The sequence below is a fragment of the Pan paniscus genome, chromosome 1 (genome assembly GCF_029289425.2).
Source record: "Pan paniscus chromosome 1, NHGRI_mPanPan1-v2.0_pri, whole genome shotgun sequence".
NCBI classification, from domain to species: domain Eukaryota; kingdom Metazoa; phylum Chordata; class Mammalia; order Primates; family Hominidae; genus Pan; species Pan paniscus.
Window position 1 is genome coordinate 147,889,411 of NC_073249.2, and position 27,995 is coordinate 147,917,405.

The window sequence follows — 27,995 nt, forward strand, 5'->3', positions numbered from 1 at the left end:
AAAAAAAAAAAAAATCATGGTGGCGGGCGCCTGCAGTCCCAGCTACTTGGGAGGCTTAGGCAGGAGAATGGCAAGAACCCAGGGGGTGGAGCTTGCAGTGAGCCGAGGTCGTACCACTGCCCTCCAGCCTGGGCGACAGAGCGTCTCAAAAAAAAAAAAAAACCCTATAAGCATCATTAAACACCTTATGCTCCCCTATACACTATCATTTTCTTGATGAGAACAATGAATACACTTTTGCCTTTTAATAAAAACACACATGTAAAAGAAAAAAATGGAAAACTTTTTTTTTAGATTTAAGTGTTAATTCACTTTTGCTAATTTTAAAGCAATGTCTAGGAAAAAGTGATATTTTTAAAGATTGGGCTGTATTTTATTACATTTAGGATAAAATTAAAGATGAAGCAAGTGTGGCAGATATAAGGAGTAAATTATTTTAAAAATAAGTGCTGTGTTTCAGTTTATAGCTCATCTCAGAAAATAATGTGTTTCTATATTTATGCCTTCTAAAGTTTGTTTCTATGTATGTACATTGAAGCTCAACTTCTTATAACTGGAGAAACTGGTTTCACATAAATAAATTCAGATCATTGACATACTTCCAATTTTGTATTACCAAACTGGGCTTATTCATTTTTTCTTTCAGAATTACTCCTCATCCTATCTTTTGTATCTTTGTGAATGGTTCCCACCTTCTCCCATTCATACAACTGGAAAACCTCCACATTCTCTTTGTTTCAGCCTTATATCTCAATTTTACTAAGTCAAGCAGACATCAATTTGTCTTTATCTAATGCTTTCTGCAATCTGTCCCTATCTCTCCATCACAAATATGCCTACCCTTGTTCAGGCATTCATAATCTATTTCCTAAACTCTTCATAGTTTATTTTTGCTTCCTTGCCTTTGGTATGCCCTTAAAATCCATCATTTGGGTTCTTGCCAGTGATTGACTGAATTGCTTTTCAGTTTAAAACAAAAACAAAAACAAAAATCTTTAGAAAAAAAGTTATCAATAAAGTCTAGAACTTCTTTTTTATGGCATTTAGGACTTTTAAATCACTTTTTCAAACTCCCCGAATAACAATACCTGATGACTCCTCATTCTTGCAACAGCCTCCTGAGTGCGATGTCTGTTAATGGTTCTTAATCTCCTAGAACTCGAAGGTCAGGAACAGAGTTCTGTTTTTTGGCTTTTTGTTTTGTTTTGTTTTGTTTTGCTCCATGACATTTCATTCAGTGCCTGAGTGTGATAGATATAGAATTTGAAAATGTGCTGATTGATTGGATAAATTAAGAGTTTCTAGAATAGTGCATAATGAAATTTGTCAAAAATGCCCATTTGTGGCCAGGAGCGGTGGCTCAAGCCTGTAAGCCCACCACTTTGGGGGACCAAGGTGGGCGGATCATGAGGTCAAGAGATCGAGACCATCCTGGACAACATGGTGAAACCCCGTTTCTACTAAAAATACAAAAATTAGCTGGCTATGGTACATGTGCCTGTAGTCCCAGCTACTCGGGAGGCTGACGCAGGAGAATCGCTTGAACCTGGGAGGCGGAGGTTGCGGTGAACAGAGATTGTGCCACTGCACTCCAGCCTGGCAACAGAGTGAGATTCAGTCTCAAAAAAAGCCACTCAAAAAAAGCGTCTCAAAAAAAGTCCAATATAGAGAACATGGACTGTGAGCTTATAGTCCGGGTTCCAATCAAGGCCAGTCACTTAGACCAGCTGTCTAAGAGCTGCTGTGGACTCTGAGCAAGTCACGCAACACCTTTGTTCCTCATTTGCCTCACCTATTATGGTGCCACTCTCAGGAACTTTTGCCCACATTCACCTAGAAGGAGTCTGGGAAAATGCTATGGAGAGCCAGATAAACGTGTCAATACATAAGCACTTGTGACTGCTGTTAATACATAAGTCACTTTGTGGTGTGTGATTGTGACTAGTTTTAGTTGTTTTCCCAGTAGTTCATAATCCCCCTGGAGTCCGGGGGCTGTGGCTGTTCATCTTTCTGAGGCTGCTCTTTATATAAAGTAAATTTGCACTAGTCACTTTTTAAACAGAATAGAAATGGTATGTGACAAAGGTGATCTGACTATTGAAAGGTAAAATGGCTTGTGTTGATGGCAAAAATATTAGTCATTTCCTTTCTTTAAATCAACTTTATTTAAACTTACATATAATACAATTCATCTAACTTATATACAATAAAATGCACCAGTTTTAAGAATACAGTTGGATAAGTTATGACAAATGCATGCACTCATGCAACCATCACCTCAATCAAAATATAGAATATTATCATCACCTCAATTTCTCCTTGTGCCTTTCTGCAGTCAGTCCCTCTTCTGCATCCCAACCCCGGGCAACCATTGATCTATTTTCTGTCATGATACATTAGTTTTGTCTGCCAGTTATTTTTAATTTTTTAAGCTAGAATTGTTTCCATGTTCCAATGTGAACGATCTCTTTCCACGTAATCGACTTGTATATTAACATGCAAAGGATATGATGCACCAATTTTTCTGCAGATGTAAGGAAGGGCTACAGGTGAATTTTACCTGAAATTGAGTTGATAATGGAAAACACAATCTAACCTAGACACAATAAACTATATCCTTATTTTACACGATGCAACCCTGAGTCCCAGCTAGGTGGGGCCTGAGCACTGGCATGCCCCTTTGCATGGATTCAGGTCTCCTGACTACTTCTTGACCCATTGTTCTTTAGGAAAATTTATTGGCGAGTATATTTAAAAAAAGGCTATGTCTTGAAATTTAGGTGTCAGAGAGAACCCCTGAAACCTACTGAGTTTTGGATGCTCCCTCTGGAGGGGCTCTCCGTGGATCTCAGAGACCTTTGCTTTTTAAGTACTCACTTTTAGGGTGTCACTCTGGGAGCTGCGCCTGGGGATGAACTGATTCCTCAGTGGGGCTGTAACATTGCTCAGGGTCAGTGGTCACTAGGCAGGGAATGGAGCCCAGGAGGCGTGGGGAAAGGGGATGGAGGCCGGACGTGGCCAGCGGACTCAGGGCTTGACTCACACACTCACACAAAAGAGGCCGGAAAGTGTCCGGAGGAAGCCGGCGCGTCACGGAGGACGGATCCGGGACCCTGCCGCGCCCGCCCAGCGGCGCCCTGTCCCGGGTCCACAGCCGCACTCACCCCGCCGCGCTCTCCGCCACCGCCACCACCGCGGCCACCGCCAATGAAACGCCTCCCGCTCCTAGGTGAGTGCTCAGCGCCCCTGGTCGCCGAGGTCGTCGGAGGGACCAATTCCTTGTAGGGGACTGGATTTTTTAAGAGGTGGAGCTCACATGGCAAGTGTATTTGGCAAAATCTCCGAGGAGAATTGATTTAGTACTTCTCAGGATGTTTTTCTCCTTGACCTTTCAACTCTAAAGTTGAATATTCCAAGGTCCAGGGAATGTTACCTTTTTATTCCTCTTGAGGAAGTGTCCAGCATCCCCTTTCACCTTTCTTCTGTTCTGCCCCGAAGAAATTTGGGAAATCCAGACCATTAACACCCATGAGAGGTTTCCTGGCATTTTAAGGGGATTGCCGGGCCAGATTTGAGCTTCATTTTGACCATACTGTGCAGAAAGATAGTAAATGACATCTCCGAGGGTGAACTAATTCCGGCTTAGTATACGTAGTTATTTGCCACTGGGATTTACAACAGAATACTTAAGAATCTCTTGGTACCTGATAAGGACAACTAATGTTAGATGACTGTTTTCAGAACAATGACCTCATGCTTCATAGCTGTTGGTCCTCAAGACTCTTGAGTAGGCCTGGTAAAACAATAAAAAAGGAACCGTCTGTACTTTTCCTTATTTTTTCCTATCAGTCCACAACATATAATTTCCAAATGTATTTCAATAACTCTGATGTATAGTCTTGTTCCTTGTTTTGTTTCATTTTTTTTTTGTTGTTCACATTTGTGTGCTGTTCCATTTCTGGAAGATCAATCTTTGACTATCATCTTGAGTTTGTTTTTTTGTTTTTGTTTTGTTTTTAAATTTCCCCTAATGGAAAATAAAAACAGTGAAATAAATTTTATTATGAACAATTGAATTGAAACCAATTGAAATTGAAATTGAAAACAATTGAAATTGAAAACAATCATTAGAACACAGAAAAAAAACAGCAAGTGCATCTGTTCTCCTAGATAAGATGTCATCTTAAAATAACACAGATTTGAATTTGCAAAAACCCAAATACTCAATTTACCTTCATTTCTACACAGGATTACTCCCAGAGGAGGGAAATTGCTTTACAATCAGGCAGTTCCCTTTCAAAGTATCTCACCTCAAAATGAAGGGTAACACTTAATCAACATGCTATACTGATCTGGGAACACAGTTTTTATTATAAAGCTGAGTTGTTTATTACATTTTAGTTTCATTGAGATTTACTTGATAAAGGTTGAAATTGGGAAAAAAAAGCCTTCATCTTAAAAGTAAGTTTTACTTACTTGCTTTTGTGCTGTTACTTAGCTAAGTGCTCTCTTGGGAAAAATTTATAATCCATTTATCTAAATAGAAAGAGAGGATAATTTATGTTTGTTATACTCTAATTCAACAATGGGGAGAGATGTTTGTTTTACTTTTTAAAAAGGTGTATTTCTCTATTTTATTTAGTGGTTTTTTCCACTTTGTTGAATTGTTCCTATACTCAAAATTGCACCAAGACACCTTGTCTCCCAAATGCAAAATGTGAAATACGCAATGGAATTGAAGCCTGCTATTGCAACATGGGATTTTCAGGAAATGGTGTCACAATTTGTGAAGGTAAATGAGCTTTATTACTTCTTTTGGATTATACTGTAAGATTAAATTCTGATGTGACTGCTTTTCTGTCCTCCAGAAACTAACTTGTTTTGTGTTATACTGTTTAATTTCATACTATTTAAAAAACGCGTAAGTAGCTAAACAGTAAGTTTGACTTACCATGTCAAAATTTATACTTGTTACTGATTTTAAAAGACTTCATGCATATCTTATTTTTTGGTGCAAATATTAAAGATTTCCTTTTAGCTCATGCTGGAGATCCAGGTGTAGAGGGCATAGTCAACAGCTTTGGGAACAAAAGAGTTCACGAAATGTATACTGCTATGTATCGCCTTCATATACCCTCTTTACATGATACCAAGTATATAAGTATTTGTATACCTATATGGTATATGATACTACATATACAGGTACTTGACCGCCTATATTTGGAGATGATATTAAGAGATTCATGGTTTTCTCATGCATACCCTGAGCATAGGAAATGACAAGAGAAAGAGAGAATTTTGAAAAGACATCATCTTTTGAAAAAGTAGATTATAATCATAGAACTTTATGCTACTGTCCAGAGACAGAATGCCAGAAAGCATCCTTGTAGGGTGCAGTTTAGCCCATTGATTTGATCAGCAGAACACCATCTGATAATCAAATTTACGTAATTTTGTGTCTGTAGTTGTCACCTCTACCCCAATCTTCCACTCCCCCTAACACACTCAATCTTTTTAAATTCATTTTCAGTAAAATGTAGTTTTAACTGGATCCATAGACCAACGTCCTGTGTAGAAGAGAGAGAGAGAGAGAGAAAAAAGTACTAGGTCATACAAATTAGTTTTAAAATATAATTAAATAGCAAGTTAAAATTATAGCTGTGGGGTGTTATGCACCTAAATGTATTTAGGATAACTTGAACTTTTTCTAATTAAGCCAGGATATTGTATATTGTTAATATTGCATGTGTTTGCTTACAACAAAAACAAGTTGTATCTTGTGATTGAATTATATGGGCTCTTTAAAAAGATTAAATATGCCGTGTTTAGTAAGACCAAACTTCATCATAATTAGGTTGAATATTTAAAAAATGTACAGCAAAGCTGCAGTTCACTTAATGGTGCATTAAATTGGGCGCTTCTGCTTGTATAAACAGCCAGAATTTGTAATATACTATTTTACAAGAATTACAAAATTCTTTTCATAAATAATCTTAGAAATGTATTGTGTATTTAACTGAATGGCATTATAGCAAGTGTAAAGTTGAGTGACCTTCAAAATACTGCATCTCACAAATTAGTGTGCTTTTCCACTAATCATTACAAATTGTACCATAGTACTTCATAACCAGCATTGCCTTTTTGTTATTTAGATACTTTTCAATTGTCATGCTTAGCATAAGTAACATAAAAATTTTTTCACATTTTGGACCTTAGCAGCCAACCAGCTTATAATCACGTTTCTAATGATTTCTTTTAAAAACGCATCTTCCATTATCTAATGCAGTTGTTTTCCCCTGCTGCCTAAGTCAATAACTAGCTAATAAACAGAAAATATTTTCCATTGGAAAAAAAAATTCTTTAAGACCTTTTGGCCTGCAATTTCTTTTCACACAGAACATAATTTGTAATGGGAATTTGTTTCTTTCTTAGGTTCATGTTAAACTTAAATTCCCTTTCTGTTTTAAAAAAACTCCATATACACTTGTTTTGATATTTATTATCTGAGATTCGTAGTGTCTTCTTAAAACTGTTCAAACAGTGGTTTTCATCTTTTTCACCTTTTATTAATTCACTGACAGGTTTTTAACCTTTTTTTAGTCAGGATAGTTAATATGCTCTTTAGAATTAAAACACTGTATTCCCAACTGCTGAATAGTCTAGGTTATATTTTGAGTTTTAAGATTCTTGTTGACATTTTCATCTCTAAAGAGATTCCTCACCTTTCCTATCTTTCTGTAAGATTGGTAGTATGTCAAGATGAAATGACTGGATAGGAGATTAGCTACAGAGGATGCCTATTTCTTGAGGAATAGAATTTGTTTTCTTTTTTCTGTCCTCAATATCGCCATTATCATAAAATTTGTCTCTCTCAGAGGTACCAAAGAAATGTTATAGTAATAACCCAACCTCACTAAACATATTAAAAGGGCAAGTTTTGAACAAGTAATTTATAATTTGTTTTGCATGGTCCTACAAAATAAGCTTTAATCATAGTGAATTTATTTAATTTAATCATTTTTTAATTTCAACAGATGTTTATTAAGCACTTTGATCATCATTATCATAATCACATCAACATTAGAATAGCTAATATCTACTCTCTTCTGAGTCCAGAAAATTAATTAACAGAGGCCTTATAGTCAAACATATTGATTAAGAGTACAGGCTGTGGAATCAAACAGACTTGGATTCAAGTATTAGCTCTACCACTTGTTTGGTTGTTTGACCCTTCCTAATTCATGTTTATTCTACCTAACAGAGTCATTTCCTAATAGACATAATTTATCATGTAACTCAGCTACTTAATACCTGCCAATGGCTCTTCTTTGTCAACAGAATAAAGTCTAGGCCCTTAACATCCTGACTTAATTCCCATTGCCTTCTCAACAACTATGCCCTCTGATATATATCTGGCATGAATTTCTTGGAACTCCTTTAAAAATATCATACATGTTCAACTTCTAGGTTTCAGCCTATGAGTAAAGGGAATAATTAATGGCCAAAATGATTTTTCAAAACGTTGTATGGTTATAAACTAATATATGGGGGACATTTTTTCATGAGTAGCATGGAGTAAAGACAATTTGAAAACTTTTGAGATGTTTTGAGCAATAGCAAGCTGACTGTAATAAATTCATTGACTTTCAAGTTGTTACTTCTCATTTGGATGTATATGTTCCATTATTTGTTGAAATATAAATGAATAATTTTCATGCATTTATCTTATAAACATTATAAGTGGAATTAACGTTAAGAGGAATTCTTCAGAATTCCACTTCCAAAGGAAATTGCTAAAGTCTCTAACCCTAAAGTAACAAAGATAAACCTAATATGTTACTGAAACAAATCCTAGAGGTAAACCAGCTTATTTAGAAAATACATTCATAATGCAATTATTAATGCAAACATTTTTTTTAAATAACCATTACAAAGCAGAAAAACAATAATTAAAAGATATCAGTGCATTTTGAAGAAGAGACCAAGCATTTTCCTCTATGATAAAATACCATAACTACCTTGAAAAAATGAGAAAAAGGCAAAATCATTTACTTATTTTAGCAATTACAATATTTATTGTATCCCCTTCATACTAGACATTTTCACAAAATGGTACCCCTAAGCAATTAGCATAACAACAGTATAATTTGCTTACCTAAAAAGATGGTCTGTCAGCTTATTTTTATCATATCCTAGTGGATTAAATAGTCTGCTCACCAAAGTTAGTCTATTTATTCACTGAGATAGTGTGTTATACAAATAAGCAAAGTTGAAGTTCACAAATTGCCTTAAAATTGTATAAATATGTATCTTATGTGAGGGCACATACCCAGAATATAGAGTTTATCAAAACTATCTGCTTCAGGTCCCTCTGGAGAAGCTATTTTTCATAGTAGCTTCTAAATATTTTGTTTTTCTTTCTTTCTTTTTTTTTGTCTTAAGCATTTTAAAAATATTTGTTTTCAGTTTTCATCAGACATTATCAGCCTCTGGTAGTTCATCTGAAACTTTTCTTGTCCTTTTATTTTTAAGTATTGAAATTTAGGAGTAGTCAATTGAGTTGAGTAGTACCCGGACCAGCATTCATAATTAATTCATACCTTCCTTCCTTCCTCCCTCCCTCCCTCCCTCTCTCCCTTCCTTCCTTCCTTCTGTCTTCCTTCCTCCTTCCCTTCCTTGCTTCTTTTCCTTCGTTCTCTCTTTCTTGTTTTTTAAATTACAATCCTCAAAAGGAGGTGGCTCCTGATTTTCAGATAATATTTAAGGATTATTTCAAAAATTACAAGTATATATCTCACAAATATTATATGTATGTTTTGCTTCATGTACAAGATATGTTACTAAAAATCTTAGGGAATTTTTATGTATCTCAGAGGAACTTCTTAAATGAATACTACAGCAAACTTGAAAAAGTATAAACTCAGATGTGCTACTGGAGAGTCATGTATCAAATTTGTTTAAAGAGAGGTTTATATTTCCTTGGGGTTTCTGTATTAAATGGGAAATGTAACCTCTTTAAGAGATTATAGTCTAAATTAACCCAGGGTTTACCTTCCAGGATCATGATTTCTGTAAACTTCATTCAAATAAATATGATATCTTGCCAATTTCAGAAATTCTTTTCTTTGTACTAGAAACATGACCTCTTTTCTCTCTTCACAAGAAAGGTTCTACAGTAGAGATAGCTACCACAATAATTAGGTGGAACTTCCTCAAAAGTATCCATTCAACAATATTACACATTCCATCAGTATATAGAAAGAGGAAAATAAACCAATAAACCATTGTAAAAACTTTCTTTAGGTTAATATTTACTTTGAAAAGAGAAGGAAAGGGGCCTGTGTGATTTGAGTTTTGCTGACTAGTTCCACAGTTTTAAAACCAAAGACTTCGCTGACCTGGTTTATTAAGGTCAGCTTTACAGACTAAGTTTTAGGAATCATTTTTCCAAATCATCTTGTTTCATGTTTATCTAACAGGATAATTACCAAGAATTAATCATATACAACTAAGAAATTTCTTGAAATCTTAAAGTAGGGTTTAATATGAACATATGATTTTGGATTTTCCCAAGTAACCGATAATGAAACCTAATTAAAATTTTTGTTCAAGTAGAAGCCTCATTTATTTTTAATCAGTATTATCTACATGGATTCATTGAATATTTAGAACCAGAAAAGTAATATCCAGTAACTAATAGGATGAAGAATGAAACTGAAATAATAAAAATGAACACACAGCTTCTGGGTTCTAATTTTAAGAATAAAAATGTTATGCAAAATTTTATACTAAATCAATCTTAAAGAAGACTTTGCACAATGTATTTTCTACTTATGCACAAAAAAATGCCTTCTGGGTTGACATTATTTCAATGCTGATTTTTTTCCCAAATTAAGAATACCATTTTCTGTTTATACTTCAGGCTCTACCATCAGTTTATAAAGTTGATAGGTAGGTAAGTAGATAGATAGATAGATAGATAGATAGATAGATAGATAGATAGATAGATAGATATAACTGTAGGTGTGTATCATATAATATGCATTAGTGATAAGGGATCAATGACAATAAAAATTGAATATGGTTTTCCTAGAGCTTGTGTTCATTTTGTATGCAAAGTGAACACGGTGACTGTACCATCTTACATTTCCTGTTCTGCCATATATTTTGAAGCTGCTAGGAATGTAAAACTAAATAAAAATTGTATTCTATTTATTTATTTAAGACGGAGTCTCGCTCTGTCGCCCAAGCTAGAGTGCAGTGGTGCGATCTCAGCTCACTGCCAGCTCCGCCTCCTGGGTTCACGCCATTCTGCCGCCTCAGCCTCCCTAGTAGCTAGGACTACAGGCGCCTGCCACCACGCCGGGCTAATTGTTTGTAAAAAATTGTATTCTAAATGTGGATTATCATACATTTTAATTCCTGCTGCTTTTCCATGAAAATTCTGGTAGAAAGGTGACTAAAGAAATAGCAGAGATAGCACTTCCAATATTTCCCCCAAAATCACTGAGTCCAAATTTTGCGCTTTGTTTATTATAGTTCTACTCTTTTGTCAATATTTTAAGGTTGCAAACCTTATTTTGCAAAATTGATGACATTTCTGTTATTCTGGAAATGTCAGTTGTCTATAGTCCCAATTTTTAGGGCATCAGCACACTTCTTAGTAAACTCCTGGTTATTTTAAAAGTAAATTATCCAGTCTTGTACTTATCTGTGTTCCCATTATTTCTCTTCTTCCTTATTTACTCTCTTTAATTATTAAGTAAGTTTCAGGTTTGCAGCTTAATAAAAAAATTATATATTGATGTTGATTTTAGTGACTTCTGTGAGCTAGACACTATTCTAAGCACTTCACATGAATTTTTAAATTTAATTCTCACAATACTTCTCTGAAGTAAGGGCTGGTATTATCCCCAATTTATAGATTAAGTAATTTGCCAGAGAAAGTATATACCAACAATTGCCTCATATAACCCTCAAACTACTCTGTGGTGTAGGTTTGCAAATAAAGAAAGTGAATCTCATTGAGATAAAATGAATTATTTTGGTTCTACCCTACACCCAGCTGCCTTTTCCCTGCTACATTATCAAAACAATCATATATATATATATGAAGATATTTTAAGAATCTGGCTGGGTGCGGTGGCTGACGCCTGTAATCCCAGCACTTTGCGAAGCCGAGGCAGGTGGATCAAGAGATCCACATGTCAAGAGATAGCGACCATCCTGGCAAACATGGTTAAACCCCGTCTCTACTAAAAATACAAAAATTAGCTGGACATGGTGGCACATGCCTGTAGTCCCAGCTACTCGGGAGACTGAGGCAGGAGAATCGCTTGAACCCAGGAGGCAGAGGTTGCAGTGAGCCGAGATCGTGCCACTGCACTCCAGCCTGGCAACAGAGCAAGACTCTGTCTCAAAAAAAAAAAAAAAAAAAAAAAGAATCAGTGGAAGTTTTAATATCTTGATAAAATGTGTAGGTCAAGTACAAGAGTTTAACTCCTGTTCATCAATCTCCATCAAGATAAGTGAATTGAAAAAAAAAAAAAAAAAAGCAATGAAATCAGAGGGAGGCCATGAGAAGTCCACAGATTAGAGTGAAATTCTCAAAGCAGCGTCAAATGCCACAAAAGGGGGCAGTTCAATGCACATAAAGAACCCTGCAGCAAAGAGTCTGGCTTTCCCCTGTGGTGGCGGGATCCTGTCCTCTTCCCAGAAGTGGAGAGAAATCTAGGTGATTGTTTGAGGCATTGTTTTCCAAAGGCTACACAGATTGGACGTTCTATTCCTCATTGTTTGTCTCCAGATAAAGTCAAGAAAATACTCTCAAAGAAAACTTGGTCATCTGCCTGGAAGCAACTCTTGAGACTGAAAATTGATGCCACCTTTCTGTCTTCTCCTTACTGATGTTACCTAGAATAATGCCTCAAAATTACTGTACCCACCTGCGTTTACAGAAAACTCTGAAATCTCTTTTACTTCAGAGATGGTAATGGCTAGCTGGCAAAATCTGGAACAAGTTACCTGTGATAATCACATTTTTTTTTAATTATAAATATGAGAGTCATTTAAAGATAGTCCAGTCATTGAGGAAAAGTGAACAATATAAACACCTAGATGAATAAATAGAAAAATTTGCCAGAAAAGCCATACTTTTAGGTTGAAGAAAACACTCTGATTTATATGCTCAAAGACATTCTGGAAAATTTTGCATCCAAACAATTACAAAAATTTAGAAGAGGCTTCTATGTACAAAAGAACTATCACACAACAACAACAACAAAAGACTTATTACTTTGATATAACCTCAAAATTTTGCATGGCTCAACCTCTTCCACACTCTTTCTCTAATTCTTCTCCTTTCGTAGGAAGAGGTATCAAGATACAAAGCTGCTAAAATTGTCAGTAACAAGCCAGTGCCTAAAAACCACCATAAGATTGAGGTTAAAGTTTCCCATTCCTGGGTTTTCTGTCTTGCAAGGGTGGTTGCGGGATAGAACAGGGAAGCTGCAAATATTCAATTTATTTATGTATCTGTGGAAGATACACCAGGACAGCATTGGTCAAGATATTCTTGAGTGTATCACCTCAGTACCATTCCCCTTTTTATATCCCGATTTCACTTCTTTTAATCTTTTTTTAAAATCTAGGTCCAGAACTTTTTTTATATTCCTCCTGTGCTTTATCTCAAAGGTTAAACAAGGTGATCATCAATGTGTTTTCTCACCCTAACTGCATGGTTTGTCTGTGGTTTTTACATTGAAATGTCATTAATGCAGTAATGGAGTCCATACCTGCTAATCATTGTTGCAGAACCTCTGCTTCATTTGATTGAACTCAAACTCATTTTGTGACTCACTTGTAACTTTTGTTGTTGCAATAGTGTAATCATCTCTTCCCTGTGTTGTGTGTTTACCCCAAATGATTTCCTGAATTCATTGGCTAATTTGATTTTTCCTGTGAAACAAACCTAAAGTATTTTTTCACCTGCTATAAAATATATTTATCTTCTGATAATTGATGAGATAATGTACAACAATGGGCTGAAAAATAATCATCCCAAATTGTAGAGCTAAAAAGCGAAGATGGAATATAAGAGAGCAAAATGGAAAATAAGAGAACAAAACTGAGAAACAGAGGACCAACCATGGAAGGCCTAATATTCATCTAATAGAAGTCTTACTGAAGAAGGATTCAGGCAAAATTTAGCAGAGGATAAAATAAAAGACATAAATTAATTTCCCAAAGCTTAAGAAAGTCATGAGCCTTCAATTAAAAGAAACCACAGAAGACCACTTATCTTCTATGGAATGTGCCTGTGCCTTCACTTCTCAGTTTACGTTTAAGGAATACCCATTGATATCCTGCTATGAAAGAAGAGTATAGTTTACTTCACAACCTGTCAATTTTATTTATACATTTAAGTTTTTTATAATCTTTATGTCCTTAAGTAGTAATGGAATATATTAGCTGACTTAACATCAGGCAGCTCCATATCTAGAGCCTAGGCTAAAAACCTACTCAAATCGTGAGAAGACAGAAAGTACTTTTCAAAAGGACATTTGGGTGACTGTTATCAGGAGGATGAATAGATGCCATGCAGCCAGAAAGGCAAGTGACCACTGCAAGAAAGTTTCTGTCAATCCCTTCAGTTCCCATTTCTACATCCATCTACTTTCATTTAACCACTACTTTATCTTTTTCCTGAGACAAATTCTAGTCTAAAGTAAAGGGAAATTTATTAGAAATCTTGTGGTATATCATATTAATAATAAAATAATTTCTAGATTAATCTATTATCCTCCACGTTTTAATTATCGGACTCCTATTTTATATCTTATGCTCCAACAACCAAAACCCATCCTTACAAATTGAAATCCCCCTGGTATCCTATGCTCCAGTGACTAGATTCTCTAATAATAAATTTTAATGTTTCTTGGCTAAAGTCTCCAAATTTGCTATGTATATTTTATCCCTGTCCTACTAAGATTCCCATCGTAAGTCACAAAGAGCATCCAAGCCTTAGTTTCCCTAAAATGAGCAGATTGGACTAATATATTTATTGATGTCCCTACAAGATTTAAAGTTATTTGATTCTACTATTGTAATACATGTATTTGAACGGTAGTCATTTTCCAGTTCAACCAATTCTTGGACAAATAGCCTTGATTTTGGACTCAATTTGAAAGATGAAAATGAAACAGATGGATTTTGATCTCTTGCCTGTAAGCTCAGTGCCCTTTCCACTTTATTACACAGTTATGTTAAACTCTGATCTCTGGAGCTGGCATGACCAATGCAGGAGATGCTTTATCTACTCTTTGTACTCATCTCGTCTCCACTTATGACCTGGCACACCATGATACTCTTTCCTGATGAGCCAGGATGTGACTTGAAAGTTCTTCTGCCAATATTACCAGGCCGGTGCTACAAATCAGTAGAAGTTGGCACATAAATGAAGAGTTTTTTCCATATTTTCTGTGGTGGTTTCCTCCCTCAGAAGGAATTTCTGGATCAATTTTCTGAGACCTCTCCTGCATTACAGTGCTGAAAAGTAAGACATTAAATGTCATATGATCAGTGAGAGAAGTGCTATACCGGGGTCACTTGAACCATTAAACGTAAGTAGAAGGCTGTTACATCCATGATTTTTATATTTGCTCTCCTATTGGGAAGGTTTAGTCACTGTGATGTGTGATTGAGAGTACTCCTTTGAATAAGACGGTGCACAAATCCATTTAAGGGACAGGAGGGTTGTAATTCATGTGATTTTATAATTACCATGTAACTAACAACTAAAACAAAATGGTATATAGTGAAACTGATCTTTGTGTTGCAATTCCAAAAGATCTTTGCTTAACGAGTGTTTATGTTCAGGAATGGTAAAAGTAGAATTGATCAGAGAGGCAGTAGTCTCAGCTAGGAAGTAAATCCAAAAGCTACATTTATTCATTCTGAGGGTAATATATATTGCCAGGTATCAAAATAATTTTGCACCAGGCTCAACTAATGAGGCAGGATGATCAAATATATGTGTGCTCAGAGGACAAATTAGACACTTTCAATATAATAATAGTTATATTATAAACTGGTTACTGTCCAAGACCAGATTCACATGCCACTTTCTTTGCAAGGCTTTAAAAAAATTTTATCTGTCAGTAATAATTGTTTGTTTTTAATCATGCTCTCTAAAGTAATTAATCCTAGTAACGAAAAAATAATTTCATTTTATTTTTAAACTGACGATGGACTCTGCCTGCTTTTCATTAGTGACTGGGAAATCCCAGCAATGACTACCCTTTTGAGGAGAATGGCTAGTTCTTATTTTTTATTGTAACCTTGGAAACTACAAAAATTCAGTCTACAAAATGCGACAATTCTGGTTTGTTGATGCCCCATTTTTATTGTTCTTTACCTATGCTGAATTTATTGAAAGACCGTGAATGGTATTTCTGTTTGCAAGAATCAAGCACTTAGATCTGATTGAATGTCATATGTTGTATAAGGCTGAAATGGGATTACTTTAGATGTAATCCCATCTCAAATATTTTGCTGTAAATACAGAGCATCCATCATAGCCAAATGAAAAATTTGCATAAATGATCAAACTCAGTATCATAAACTTTACATTGGTTTGCTCTGTAATATCTTTGTTTTCCTACTTCATTTTAAGGGATGAACTATGCAAGTCTGAATTTTCATTGACTTATTTATTGCTTTTGTGAACATTTTCAGGAATAAGGAAGTAACATTTCCTAAGACAGAGTTAGCTGAAATATTGGCACTAATGCCTTGTAATGGTCTGCTTTTGAGGCAGCCTTCAGAGTCCCAAGAATCGCTTTGCTACTTTCTTTTGGATCTTATGTATTAAATATGATTTTGATTTTTTCACAAAAATTCTGGGAAGTGTAAAATCACTGGCACTTAAAAAAATGAAAGTTTTGGCCGGGTGCGGTGTCTCATGCCTGTAATCCCAGCACTTTGGGAGGCCAAGGCGGACGGATCACGAGGTCAGGAAATCGAGACCATCCTAGCTAACACAGTGAAACGCCGTCTCTACTAAAAAAATACAAAAAAAATTAGCCGAGCATGGTGGTGGGCACCTGTAGTCCCAGCTACTTGGGAGGCTGAGACAGAAGAATGGCATGAACCCAGGAGGTGGAGCTTTCAGTGAGCGGAGATCCTGCCACTGCACTCCAGCCTGGGTGAGAGAGCGAGACTCCATCTCAAAAAAAAAAAAAAAAAAAAGGAATTTTTGCTTAGAATCATATTAGTACTTTAAGTTCTTTTTAATTACAAAAATGATTTTACTCCTTTTACTCCATGTGTTATTCATAATGCTTGTCTCACATTTATCATTCACTTCCAATGAACCAAACTTCATAAACACAACTTTATGTAGAGCGAAATTTATTCTTCAGTAAACTATTTAAGATGGGGTTTTATAGGTTTAATCATTTTTTATTTTAGGTGTAAAGGTGAAAGACTTTATGCTGTTACAATTTCACATTTTACAAAATTTATTTTGTTTATTATCATGCCCTAAATTTGATTAAAATGGAATGCATGATCACATAAACCAACTGGGAAGAAATAAAGTATTCCTTCTCTCTACAACTTTAAGTCATTTTATGAGAACTTTTGTATTCCCAATATATAAAGATTATAAATAAAATATTGTGTACATCCTCGAAAAATGCTTGGTTTAAATTAAAAAAACGTATTTTAACCCTCCTTAAGTGTTACTTTCTTCTTCTAGAAAAGATTATTTTTCTACTTTTTAGCAGTGTTACTATCAACTAAAATTTACATGTTTAGGAGAATGTAGAAAAAAATAACTTAAGAAATTCTAAATGTATTATCCAGGATAATTTTCTACTTCCTTTCTGCCCAAGATATAATTTAATATCATCTGTTGTATCAACCATCAAACATCAATTGGTCTGAAGTTACATAGATTTGTATAGTTTGTTAGTCAACTGTATGACAGAACACCACTGTACAGTATATATTATATAGCTTTTGTATAAAAGTATCAATCATTTGGATTGATAAAAAAATGGAACAAATCAAATTTGTCTGGCATAAAAATTGTGATTTTTCTGCATATTAAAATATTGAGGCAAGATTATTGAAATATTCTTTTATCCTTAACTATTTGGTCCATTGCCATTGAGCATAGATGAAAAGCACCAACCTTAAATTATTATCCTTTTATGTGTAGTTGTGAGTAGGATAAGAATGAGAGTATTAGGAGGAAAAAAAAGTTTTCACGGCTGTTGGACTATAGGGAACAAACTCTAACACTTGAATCTAATAGACAATATTTTATGTTCAAGTCAAAGAGTTTTCATTAAAAATGTGATTATGTTGAGTGTTATTTGTCAGACAAGCTCAATTCCTGAAAAGTCCTTTTGCATGGGATTTATTGCAAGGTAATGCTGTTTTCCATATTAACACGATTTTTCTGCAATCTTACATTCAGATACATAATTTATATTACCAAGAAATCCGGATTAGTGTACAGTTTCACAAATTCTCTTTATAATTGTTTAAAAGTTCCCAAATAAATTGCCAAAAGACAGAATGTTAAAACTGTTCAAACTTTGTACTTATTTTAAGGAGGAAATTAACACTTCGGTCCTTTATTTGCCATGAAAAGAGATAATGACTTTCTCTAGGAAGATTAGAATCTAACCAAACATTGTAGTCTAAATATAGCGTACAAAGTCTTGTGCCATTTGTGAAAATGCTATCAGGGAGAAAACCCAGTGACTGACTGACTGCACTGTATTTTTTAGGTACACAGATTTAATTTAGAGATTATGGTTTGAGAATAAAATTTACTGTATGGGTGTTTTTGGCTGATAAGAAATGGATTTTGTGACCTTGGTACACATTAATTGAAATATCTGGCAATGTGTATTGACTAGGTTAAAGGAACCATACATACTTGGAACCATATTATTCCTTCACACCGTACTAGCAAGTTAATCCCTTTTTGCCATTAGAAGGATGTAAACTACTTTTTGCTACTATGGGAGCAGAAATAATCTCCTTCTATTGAATAGCAAGTAGGTTTTGTGTAATTAACATTATACTTAGTTGGTTGACTATATTGAAGGTGAAGTCTTTCAATTTATTTAGGAGTTATATTACTCACATATTAAATATAGTATATTATATTTTCACATATTTCAAAGGTTATATTTATTAAATCTTAAATATGAAAATATGTGCTGATGAGTATATCGAGACTTAAAGGTTGTTATTTCAGTTATTCACTAAATTTTGGAATGTAATTTTAAAGAAGTTAGAATACAGTGAAAGTACTAAATTGTCAGCATTCTCCATACCTTAAGTGTTAGTTTATTTAACCGATATTGATTCTAATTGTATTTACACAGGAGAAATGAATTGCAGAAGATACTTAAAGCAAATTGTGAAATTTGTAAATTCTGCACAAAGAACGCCAAAATATATACTTCCCATGAGGTTTTTGGGGCTTGATTAACCAGATTAGTTATCTATACAATAATTACCCAGACACATGGACTGCACATCTTCACTTATTCCTCTTTTGTGTATATAACATCAGAACAAAATGTAGGTCATGCTTATCTAGCACTTCCTGCTTTTGGCTCTCTGAAGGACAAGAACACATCGTAAGTCTTAAAGAATTTACTATTAAAAATATAATTGAAGTTGTATGTAACATGTACAACTAGCATGGGGAAGGAATGTGCTGCTGTCTTTTATGCATTTTTGATAATTAAAGTTGACATGTACCGGCAACTAAATCAGTTTTCATGAGATTGAACAGAAGCTGAGGTGTTTCTAACACTTGCTTGATAGTTTTGCCTTTGTGGCAAATTATTGATATTTTGAAATAAGAGAGTTGTATATCCTTTGTGTCAGAAAGGTTCTTATGCCAGATTTCCTGGTGCCATATGGAGGATAACTTCTGAAGATTATTTCTGGACCTTTATAAACACAGAAACCTATTGAGAATATTTTTTTAAAGTACAACAAATCTCTGTTGTATACACAATGCAGAAAGGCAAGCAGATGCTTGATTATATTGTTATGCTTCTTCAACTAATGTTATGTTCGCTGCAGCAGTTTCCAATGGAATATCATGTGGAGAAGAATGGTCTTTTAAATGTGTTTTGGTCTTTGAATTTCAGTTTATTTGTAGACAAATATATAAAAAAATTTTCAGTAAAAGCATTAATTGTTGTTTTATAGTCAACAATCCCTTTATACTTCTCCTTTGAAAAAAATCAAATGGTTTCTTTAAGAATAAATAAGTATAGCATTAATCTGAATTTAAGCAAGTATTCAGATTGTAATCCATAGGAAAAATTGCATTATTGTGTTAAGAAAGTAAAACCTAAGTCTTATCAATTATTGGTGATTGCTTTTTAATAGAAGATTCCAGTGATTCCTAAATTGTGAACAGGGGACTTATTACTAGTAATGCCTTAATAATTCCATATCAATTTCTTAACTAATGAAAAAAATTTTTCTTCCAACAGTGTTTAAAATTGATAGAAATATGACACACTTAGAGAGTACAATTAAAAATAAAATTCTGAAGTATGACAAGTGTTCAAAATTAGATATCGAGTACAGATAATAAACATAGAAGGGAAAAATGGCTTGCTTATTTCAAAATAGTTTTGAGGATGAAGCACTATGATGGAGATCCACTGAGGTAAAAAGGATCCTCAGCTTTTTTGAGTCAGAAATGAAATATTGATGATTTCAATCAAGATTGATCACAACCTGATGAAAATATCCTGATAATCAATGGGAAGTAGAATTACAGCTTATTGTGAGAGTCAGGGCCTTGGAGGAAGCAGACTTTCTAAAGAAGGCATCCCTGGAATCGAACCCTGGTCCTGGCATCTGCCAGTTTCTACATCTGTGGATTGTAAATAGTTTTATCAGCAACAAAATCATGTTTGAAGACTAAAGACGAAAATACAATTAAAGCACTTAGTTATAACCCCAGCCATATAGAAAGGCTTTAATAAGTGATAACTGTTACATTGTAAATCTGTCAATCACTTTTTGACAAAATTGTTTTTGATGGGTTCAGTCTCTTTCTACTTTCCCAAACCATTCAGGACACCTGATCAAGATCATCTAGGCTGCAAGATTCTGATGCTAGTGTTACATAGATAACAAGATGCTCTTTTGCTTTTCCCAAACTCCACGAACTACAACACATAACGGGCACTTCGGGACATACCTAGAAGAAGAACATATTACTCCCCATTCTTTACCAGTTTACTAATCTTTAACTTATATTTTTAGCTCACTGTGTCCAAAGGAAAAAAAAAACAAAATAAAAATTTATTTAATTATTAAAGTAAGAAAGTAAGCTTTCTTTAAAGAATAAGTTTCTTTAATTTCCTTTGTACCAATCACCTGGTCAGTATGGTGGATGACTGTATTTAAAGTAGAAGCATGTTTACAAAGACAATCTGTGAACTAACTTTTCCTAAATCGTATGTATATCAATACATTCAATTATCTAAAAAAGATGGTTAGCATTGAAAGCATGCTATGATATAAAGTACAGTAAGAAACAGATTTTAAAAGTATAAATTCTTGAAATAGTTTAATGTGAATATTTATCAAAATTTGGAAACAAGTATATTAATATCTGTCACAGTTTTCATTTCTTGGAAATAATGAAATTTACACAGAAATTGAACAAGCGTCTATATTATAAAATTTTAAATATTTTTGTTTGGCTTAACAAATCTTTTACTGAAATTAGTTACTTAAAATATACGAAATAAGTGATAGATGACAGATTTTACTATATATGAAGTTTCTTTTAATTATTATTATGAAATTTATAAAAAGACTTGCAGAATACTCGGCATAAAGCTTATTAGAATAGAGAAGTACATATATATTTTTAATTCTGGGAAAAATGGAAGAAAAATCATTTTGCAGGGTGGAAGCATTGAATAATTAGCACAACTTTGTTTGTTTTAAAGATGAATTTGGTGTCCTGCCTCTCAAGTGATTCATGTAATCTCCAGGTAGATTCTTAAACTTTGAGAAAAATCATGGATCTGTAGACTCACCTTGTGAGACATCACTTAGGATTTTCAATGCCTAGGAGAAGTGATGTGTGTTCATTGACAGAAACTGGTTGAGAGGGATGATTGGAATTACTCTGTCAGGGTTCTGCTCTTCCATGGCTGTTGAGGCATTCATCAGTGTAATATTTTATCTTGAACAAAGATAGATTTGTATGGAAATGTATCAAGACACCTTCATTCAGTTCAGCAACGTTTCTGAGTTACAGTTTAATTTATGTTAACTGTAGATGATCTAATATTTGCTCATTGTATTTGAACCCTCTGTAGTTTTTGGAAACTTTTCCAATAAATGAAAAGTAGAGAGCTAAATATGAATTCTATAAAGGAATCCTTTTGCAACTAAATTTCAACAGTATGTTTTCATAAAGTCAGAATAGATGTCTTAACTCTTGGCCAGAGGGAGAAACTCCTGCCTGGCTCTCCTAATTCTAAACTTATTCCTAATTTTTTTCAAACTCTCATTTCAAATTAATTGTCAAAAAGCTGATCATCAACTTAAGTTTTCTAAAATGCCCTGAAATAAACTGTTTAAATTCTTGATATAATAACATTTGTTTTTCATTACTTTCATCTTGTAATTTGCCAAGAAAACAGTAGGTTATACCTTAAATTGCTTTTCTTTTAAGTATGTTATTTTAAATTCTAATACATTTTGCAACTTTCCTACTAGTTGGTCAATATTCCTAAATTACAGAAACAAAAAAAATGCAGTGACTATTTTAAAAATTTAAATAATGATGTAATAAATATTACCTTACTATAAATCTAAAAATTATGGTATGATTAGTATGTATTAAAAAAAGACAATAGAGCAGTAAGATTGAATGTTCCTTTGGATAATTTCCCTTTCACTAATTTATGTCTCATACTATTTCTAAAGCTTCAGGGGTAAGGACAAAAGGGCAAATAAATGTGGCCTGTCTTGGAAAATGATAAGAGTCATGCAATATTGAAAAGGAAAAGATAGCAGCAAAGAAACTCTCCATATAAATTAATCAAGAATATTTGCCAGTGCCTAGAGTAGAATGCTGTATAGCAAGGTTCGAACCTAACTATTAGTGTTCCAATAACATACTTTGTTCTTCTACCAGCTAGATAACCATCATGGTATCCCTTATCAGCACTGACTAGACATTGCCTTAAAATTTTTCTCAGTACAGTGGATTGAGTAATAACTTCCAAATTTTTAGTTGTATTGGGAATCAATCTTATTTTAATTAATGGTGATAATTTTTTTATCCTGATTCATGAAAATTGTTTACACTGTACATCCAATGTATATACATTTATTTATTTTATATTTACCCCACTCTACATTACGAAACACCCCAAACCAGAAATGTATAAGATATAAATAAATGAAGAAATGTTACCATTTTTACCTATATGTCAATAGATGGCTTTGCACACACTTTGGGGTGCATTTCCCCATTGGAATTGGACAAAACTGCTATTGCTGAGTCATTCAATAAATAGTATATCACGATGACCTGTCATTTATATACTATGTAGCTATCTTAAATCATGTGTGGAAATTATAATTATTATGCTTTCAATTAGATAGTGGTTTAGATATTCAGATTTGCAGGTACTTTTAACTAATATTCTTGGTTAAAAAAAATTATCTGAGACTGAAAATTTACTACTTAAAATAGCACTGACATCTCCTTCCAAACTATCCTGTTTAAATGATACCATCATGTCATGATTTATCTACTTTGTTTCATGACATACCTCGTTAGTTTCATGACGTATATGCTTTCAAAGCATCTTATTGCTACAGAACACCTCCCTTGTGGTCAAATTAGTTTTTAGACTCTATCTAATCTTTTACCCAAGATACATTTTTACTATTTTTGATCGTTTTGAGGTTTTAACTTAGATTATTTATAGTTATTTCAAATAGGACCCCAGCTACTCTTAGTTATGATGAGTGAATAACTGGGAAAATATTTTAATTTTAGTGAAAGCACAGTTTGCATTCCAATTTGAATGTTATTTTATAAGTTGAAAATTTTTACTTTTACCCCAACTATTCAAAAAGTAATGTATATTGCTTTTTAATTTTTAAAATATTTATTTATTTATTGAGATAGAGTCTCATTCTGTCGTCCAGGCTGAAGTGCAGTGGCTCAACCATAGCTTACTTCAGCCTTGAACTCCTGAGTTCAGGTGATTCTTTCTTCTCAGCCTCCAGAGTAGCTGTGTCTATGTACCAACACACCCAGTTAATTTTCTTTTTTCTTTTTTCTTATTGTATTTCATAGAGACAGGGTCTGACTCTGTTGCCTAAACTGGTTTTGAGCTCTTGGCCTCAAACAGTCCTCCTGCCTTGACCTCCCAAATGCTAGGATTACAAAAACATCAACAACTTGGTTGTAGATTTCACTGCCAAAAGACAAAGTCAATTAGTCATAGTTCTGCTGTATAAGAACTTAAATATGAATCACATTTTTTTTCGAAAGGCAAAAATGTTATTTTATTTTGTTTTTTATGTGATTGTTATTATTATTGTTTTTAACCTTTAGTTTAGGTCCAAGGATTCATGTGCAGGTTTGTTATATATGTAAATTGTGTGTCACAGAGGTTTGATGTACAGATTATTTTGCCAACAGTAAATAAGCATAGTACCTGATAAGCAGTTTTTCGATCCTAACCCTCCTCCCTTCTTCCACCCCCTAGTAGACCCCAGTGTGTATTGTTCCCTTCTTTATATCCACATATACTCAATGTTTAGCTCCCACTTATAAGGGAGAACATGGCATTATTTGGTTTTCTGTTCCTGTGTTAGTTCACTTAGCATAATGGCCTTTAACTCTATGTTGGTGCAAAGAACATTATCTCATCCTTTTTAATGGCTGCATAGTATTCCATAGTGTATATATACCACATTTTCTTTATCCAGTCTACCACTGATGAGCATTTAGGTTAATTCCATGTCTTCGCTATTGTTGTGAATAGTGCTATGATAAACATACGCATGCATGTATGTCTTTCACGTCTTATATATTGCTTAAGCTTTCCTACCCCTATCTTTTGACATTTAAGAGGAAGTTGTTATATATAATTTTTGTCCCTGGTTTTCTGTCTTCATTTAGATGATAAATGAGAGATTATGCAATAGTTATTAACAAATCTCAAATTACCATTGGAGGAAATATATTATACCAATTGTGTAACAACAGTTAAAGGTCGAAATTAACATACTATTCTTAAATTGATCAAATAAGTAGTAAACTCTATGCTTTTGTTTCTAAATACCATTTCAGCATATTTTGTTTTGATAAAAGTAATATATACTTATTGCAAAAATTTTAAGCCACTGAAAAAGTCAAGGGAAAAAGCAAATCATCACTCAAATCCTTACCTTGTAAGCCTGCTTTTATGTATTTAGTTAATATAATTCAGAGTATCTTTCTATTCATGGACACCTATCAAAATAGATTACAGATCAATCAGAGAATAGATGAGAGAAAGGTTAGATAGATAGAATGATAAACTATTATAAATATTGGATTGTTGTTTACATGCTATTTCACTGAAAGTCCACTCCCATTTAATTATAATTTAACAGAAGAAAAAAGAGACTAAAATGAAATGGAAATAATTGTTGATTGCAGATTTATATTTATAACCACAAAACAAATAAATTTTAAATTAACTATATAAATATAAGCAAATATATATACATATAGGTGCTGAGATAATTTTTAACAACTCATTTAGATTTCAGACAGTACTAGTTGACCATTTGCCATACTAACACGTCTTCCTCCCTCTCTTTCCTTTTTATCTGCGTGTTATTGCTTTGTAAAGCGTTATAGCGTTGACATTCTGTTCTACCATGAGTCCCACGGTAATTTACTCTCCGTTTATGTTGAAAAGGTTTTAGCCCTATCCGGGGTTATTTTCACTATAGATTCTCCATTTCTAGGAGAAATTTCTAGGAATTTTTTTAAATGCAATTATTAATTAGCTAAATTTCTTTATTGAATATGTGTGTGTGTGTTTTTAAAGAAAGGTTTCTGACTACTCTGTTGTCTGCTTTCTTCTGTATTTGAAAATGTCTTACTGTTCCTCTTACACTTGGGAAACTTGTTTCGACACACTATTTTTAAGTCAAACTGTCATCATTAGAACTTGCATACACTACATTTTGTGCCTTTTGTCGCTGACTGCTGTCATGTCAAGATTGAGGCTAGTCTCACGTTTACCTCTCAGAGATGTCATGCCTTTTCTGCCTAGATGAATACATTCAAAATTAATCCAGACTGTTTCCTGGTGGACATTTACTTTTTCCATCTCTTTCCTTTTAGTTCTAATTTTGGTTTGTATAATTAATAAATCCAAAATAATCCATATTTTTACATACCTAAAAATATAATAACTTTAATATTTTAGCACCAATCTCCTACCTCAATATTAACTAGTTTTATAGTTCAGTATTTTAATTTGGTGTTTTTGCCCCTCAAATTAATCATTAATATTTTTAAATAGTAGTAATAGTAACAATAGCAATAAGAACCATCTTACTTTGTACCAGAAACTGTTCTAGTGTCTTCGCTTGTATTAAAACATGTTTGAATCAGTATACTCTACTGTCTCTTAATGTACTGCTTATGTAGTAATGTTGTTTTCGACTTACCTGGATATTTGTTTCTTCTCGTCATTCCTTCATGTTTACCTTTCTTTCCTTTTGAGTTCACTATTCTTTGTCCTGAAGTTCACCTGATAAATTTTGTGTTTGTTTATCTGAAGATGGCTATCTGAGTTTACAGATACTTTTTCCTAAGAATTTTGAAGGTATATGGTACATTATTTTCTAGTTGTTACTGTTTAAAGTGTCCTCATGTATCTTTTTCTTCATAGGCAATCTACCTTTTCTCCATAGCTGTTTATAAAATCATCTCTGCAATTTCACTGTAATGTTTCCATTTTTAGAGTTATTTTCATTAATCTTGCCTAAAGTTGTATTCCCCAAATTTGAACATTCTTATCTTCAATTCTGTAAAAGTTTTAATCTGTTAGCTCTTAAAATAATAACTTTCTCATTTACTGTCCTTGGAATTTCAATTGAATGTTCCTCTTTCTGTTATATGTTTCTTAAACATCAACATCTTCTATCTCTTTTTGCTTATGTGTCTTACGTGTTAGTATTTCAGATCTTTCACTTCATTTTTTCTATAGCTATATTTAATCTGTTGTTCAACCAGTTCACTACATTAATTGCTTTTTTTTTCTAATTCTAGAGCTTCTTCTACTTGGTTCTCTTAAACTCTCGAGTCTTTTTTAATAGAACCTTGTAGCTTTCACATATATTAAACTCCATTGCTTATCTCTTTAATGTTTTCAACATAGCTACCTTGTATTCTATATCCAATAAGTCTGTTTGTAAAGTACCCTAAATCTGCTATTTGTTCTTTCTGCTGATTCTCACTGATGATGTTTTGGGCATGTGTGTCTGTGTGTGTAGCTTAATTGCAAAATTTATTTTGGCACTCCTTATGTGTGGGAATCCTGTGGTGCCAGTGCACAGGATCTTTCTATACAGGAAGAATATTCGTTTGTTCTCTCAGCCACCCTACCTTCCTCACCACCACCTCAGGGTCACTTTCTGCTGTTTGTCAGCTTGGAGTTTCTATGATCATAGGCATGTCGTTAGACATTCTTAAATGACTCCCACTCTCCCTCTGCCCCCGTAGCCTAGGCCAAGACCGATAATTTTATTTTATTTTTCCTGATGAGGACCCTTTTAAGGGCCATCCTATCACTGAATATGTAGCACTTTGAAGTCCTGACTTTAGACAATTTTTTCAGTCTCAGCTCGACCTTGCACAGGTGCAGTCCTTACCTCTTTTTTCAGAGAAACCCTTAAAAACCAAAGCCCCCAGAAAGTATTTCTGAGGTTTTGTTTTACACCCCTAGTTTTTATCTTTCTATTTTTGTTTGTCCTCAAGGATTTCTCTTATTTTCCAGTATGCTGTTTTATCTTCTAAGAGTACATTTATTTTCTTTGTCATATTTTATCTAGCATTTCTAGATGTTTTGTTGGAGAAGGGTATTGAGATTATCTAGTCCTCATATTGTAAGAATAGATATTTAAAACTTATAAATAATCTTATGAGCATAAAGGAAGCTAGCCCAAGGAAAAAAGTTTCAGTTCTTTGGATTACAGAGCAGAAAGAGGAAATAACCTTGATGACATGGTTGTGCTACCAAATTAATCAACTCTGAAGCTAATCTACTGCTGTACTTTTTCTCTTTTGTGAGATAATTAATTGCCTTATGTCTTAAGCCACTTTGAAATGGGTTTCTTGTACTTACAGTAAAAAACATCTTACCTGATCTATTATCAGCTCATTTCCTTTGGTTTCCAACTCTCCCCATCTGTGCCTTGAATATACTACCATATTGGTGTAAGTGTTGTCCCACCTTTCATAGGAAAATGTTAAAGCATGAAATTGTGAACAAAATGGCTTATATTTTAGAATAGAGTGTTTGCAAATACAAGAAATATAGGTGAGATTTTCAAGTTAGAAAGTGTTTTAGTGAGTAAGATTAAACTTAAATTTGGAATTCTATAACAAATCAGCAAAATTCAAAAATAATATTAATATTTAAAGCATATGAATGCAAAATTTGTGTAAGGTTCAAAGAAGCGAACTACCAACATGTATTTTAGAAGATCTTAAAGGTTGAGCTCTAGTTGAAATTGAAAATATGAGGCAGATTACAAAGAAGACTAAAAGTAGAGGTAAAAAGTGAAGTTGAAAATGAATTACTATATATTGAACATAAAGTGAAAATAGTAAATTGTGCTGTAATTATATCAAGGACATTAAGAAACATAAAATATCTTAAATAATTAAA

The 27,995-nt window shown here is 33.7% G+C and overlaps 1 protein-coding gene across 1 annotated transcript in view; it reads left to right on the forward strand.

Annotated features, from left to right (window-relative positions):
- Positions 1–2,923: 2,923 nt before the first annotated feature.
- ADGRL4 (adhesion G protein-coupled receptor L4) overlaps positions 2,924–27,995 on the forward strand; it is a 116,474-nt gene continuing 91,402 nt past the window's right edge. Inside the window, exons 1-2 of the mRNA XM_003817342.5 lie at positions 2,924–3,229; positions 4,643–4,792. Coding sequence (XP_003817390.4) covers positions 3,208–3,229; positions 4,643–4,792 — 172 coding nt within the window. The 5' untranslated portion in view covers positions 2,924–3,207. The remainder of the gene's footprint in view (positions 3,230–4,642; positions 4,793–27,995) is intronic.